The 2,789-nt window shown below is 44.2% G+C and overlaps 2 protein-coding genes across 7 annotated transcripts in view; one reads left to right on the top strand and one right to left on the bottom strand.

The window, feature by feature from the left end:
• The window catches only part of LOC107265051, a 67,638-nt gene that overhangs the window by 31,042 nt on the left and 33,807 nt on the right, over window positions 1-2,789 (top strand). For 5 of the 6 annotated variants that reach the window (XM_025082535.1, XM_015734028.2, XM_015734029.2 and 2 more), the window contains one exon: window positions 1,789-1,934. The exons of the other annotated variant lie outside the window; for it this stretch is intronic. In XM_025082535.1, the coding sequence (XP_024938303.1) occupies window positions 1,790-1,934 (145 nt within the window). In that variant the 5' untranslated portion in view covers window position 1,789. The remainder of the gene's footprint in view (window positions 1-1,788; window positions 1,935-2,789) is intronic. 6 annotated transcript variants of the gene reach the window in all.
• Window positions 1-2,789, bottom strand: part of LOC107265070 — a 21,613-nt gene that overhangs the window by 15,288 nt on the left and 3,536 nt on the right. The window lies entirely within an intron of this gene.

Below are 2,789 nucleotides of genomic sequence, written 5' to 3'. Positions count from 1 at the left end.
ATTCCACCCCACCCACCCACTCCCTCGTCACGATATATTTGTTGCGAAAAAGTTTGCGAGTTCCTTTACAAAACTTTAATACCCGTTGCTCCCGCGAAGAAGAAATCAGTTTTGACAGGTTACTATGCAAATATCACGTGGAGTTCTTCGCTCAAAATTATTCGGAGTAGTACCGAGACCCAGATGCAAATCCAAACTCACCGCTAAAGTGTATATTAAGTTTAACCGCCCAAACTGTTCTTTGCGCGGTTCAATTATACCATTCGAAATCCTTAAAGCGGAGAAGTAGACATCCGAATGATTGAACCACCCGGTATAACGGTACAGGGATACCACATTTACTCGGTAAATATTCAGCTGTTTCCGGCAGAGAATCGGTTGAGAATCGTGGCTAATTTGTATGAGCCAAAAGAATGGTAACTTTTTCTAAAGGAATCACATCGTTCAGGGACTTTCTTTCTCTCCGTTGCTTCGAGTATGTGCACCGTAGACGATGTCTGGATCGTGACGCGTGTACGGAAGGGACGAATTGTGTGGGGTCTACCCGTTGAAAATAGAAGCCGACGGAATCAGTTAGCATCGAGTGGCCGATAACTCCATTAGGGATATGGCACTGAGCGACCGATCAAAATCCAATGAAGTACTGGCAGCCGTATAGCTATAGCGATCTCGACTATGGCCGAATGGATGAGGGACGTGCGAGCCGTCGCGGCGCGATTCAATTTCATTCACAAATGGAAAAGGATTCACGGATGCGGAAGGTATGCAACATCGGATGTGTCGGATGTGTCGAGCGGATTGCTCGCAATTACAGGACGAATTCTGTGAATGGAATATACCGACTGTGTGACGATACTTTATTGTTATACAAAAAGACATATATATTTGGAGCTTAAATATATGGAGATTAAGAGAGAGAGAGAAATCTCGGAATGAATTTTGACCAAAGGGAAAAATAAAATTTTACTTTTCCGCCCTGTCACGCGGGCCGAGGAGGTCGCTCGTTAAATTCCTTAACAGTCGAAAACAATGGGGGTGAAAAAAAAACTAGGACTTTTTTAGCGCTAGAAAGACTCCGTTAAAATGCCGGTCCATTTATCTTGGAGATATATGGATGCTGTATGATGAAAATCTTTTATGTAACCCTATCGTGGGATTAAGCGTTTGTTTATGGACTGTGCACTTTATCGTCGTTTGGTATAATAATTATCGCTCTGATCGCACCGGGGAAAGGGTTGACGAGGGGGAGGCTCGAGTACAGGCTAAGCAAAAAAAAAGATACTAGTGGAGGAGATGAAAAAGTATCACGCTGCCGGTGAAGGGACGCGGCTCGAATCTCACGCTGTGACGTTTGGCTTTTGCGTCGTGGCTGACGGGGACAGGGAACCGTGCATAGGGGTTGGTTTCCATTGTTTCCGTCAGGGTCGTCAGTCGCTGATTGTTCCTCGAGGTGGTTGGCGTTACGATGAGATTTAGGAACGCGGAATCGAACTGTAGCAAATTTACCCTCGGGACTTGCGGAGTCTTTTGATTGAAAGCAAACGCTTTCCGGGTGAAATACGATATTCCTTTTGTGGATGGGAATCCACTGGTCGAGAATGATGCGGGGGGGGGTTTTTAATCGATGTACTACTCTTTCTTCGTGCCGAAGATACGTACCTTAGGAACGGTATCGAGGTGCCGGGTATATTTATTGAGTTTTTTATGAATTTGACATTATAATATTTGGTCACGTGTGTGGTGCTAATGTAGGACTACAAAAGTTAGTGTATTCTTGATATTTTTCAGAATGCCGTCAGAGGCCATTGGCGGGGCCGGGCTCGGCGTTGTTGCTGGGGATGTTTTGGCGCTGAGGGGCGCAGGACTCGCAGCTGCGGAAACTTGGGCTCTTCTTTGTCAGGCTGCCCAGGCCCTCCAGGATCTTTTCCTCTCCAGTAAGTTTCAAAGTTTATTACGGCGGAATTACAAATTCCAAAAAGTCAGCTCGTTATACAAGTCAAAGCTGCGAATATTGTACGACATTATTTGCCTAATGGTATCTATACGAGCAGTGGTTATTATTTTGGAAAATAAAAAAAATTTTGGTACAACTTTCCAAATTAATCTAGTAAAATTTGCGATCCTACATTTCTAGACAATCTTTATACCTGCTAACTTGAATTTCTCATTGCCACTGTTTGCACTGGTCATTGGGACAAGACATTTATTTTGCGCGTATCACCTTTATTTTATTGGTAAAGTCACGAATACTGAAAAGTGCATCAAAGTGCATTACTAATGTCAATCGTCCTATGACGTAACTTTCATTCGAAATTGGCATTCTCGGGTGGTTCGTTTAATTCGATTATTAAAGGGACTAGCGATCGATGACAAGGACTGTCGCGCGGCCGGACAGGTCGGTGGAGAAGCGTATTGCCATGAGGCATCATGAATTAATAGTTCGGGCGAATCCGCATTTCGTGTAAAGCCGTCGTAGCGCGACCGTTAGCGAAAGAGCGAATGGCGAATGGCGAATGGTCAATCGGGGTTCGACCCCACAGAGTGAAATAATTTACGGCTTCCAGCTACAAGCTGTGCGCCTTTTTACGGTTAGGATGAGGCACGAAAATATAGACCTCCGATAAGCGTACTCTTTTATGGATCATAAAGCGCGATTTTAAATTGCGAAAGCTTTTGCGTGTTTTTCTTATTTCGTTCCACGCGTGAAAATTGGCACGTCCGAAAACCGCGTCGTTGACTTTTTTTTTATTCTGTAAATTTTGAATTTTTGTCACTTTTTTTTGGGGGGG

The sequence above is a fragment of the Cephus cinctus genome, unplaced genomic scaffold (assembly GCF_000341935.2).
Source record: "Cephus cinctus unplaced genomic scaffold, Ccin1 Ccin1_scaffold0215, whole genome shotgun sequence".
In the NCBI taxonomy this organism is placed as follows: Eukaryota; Metazoa; Arthropoda; class Insecta; order Hymenoptera; family Cephidae; genus Cephus; species Cephus cinctus.
The sequence above is the reverse complement of the archived record's forward strand: the minus strand, read 5'-3'. Positions and strand labels throughout refer to the sequence as shown.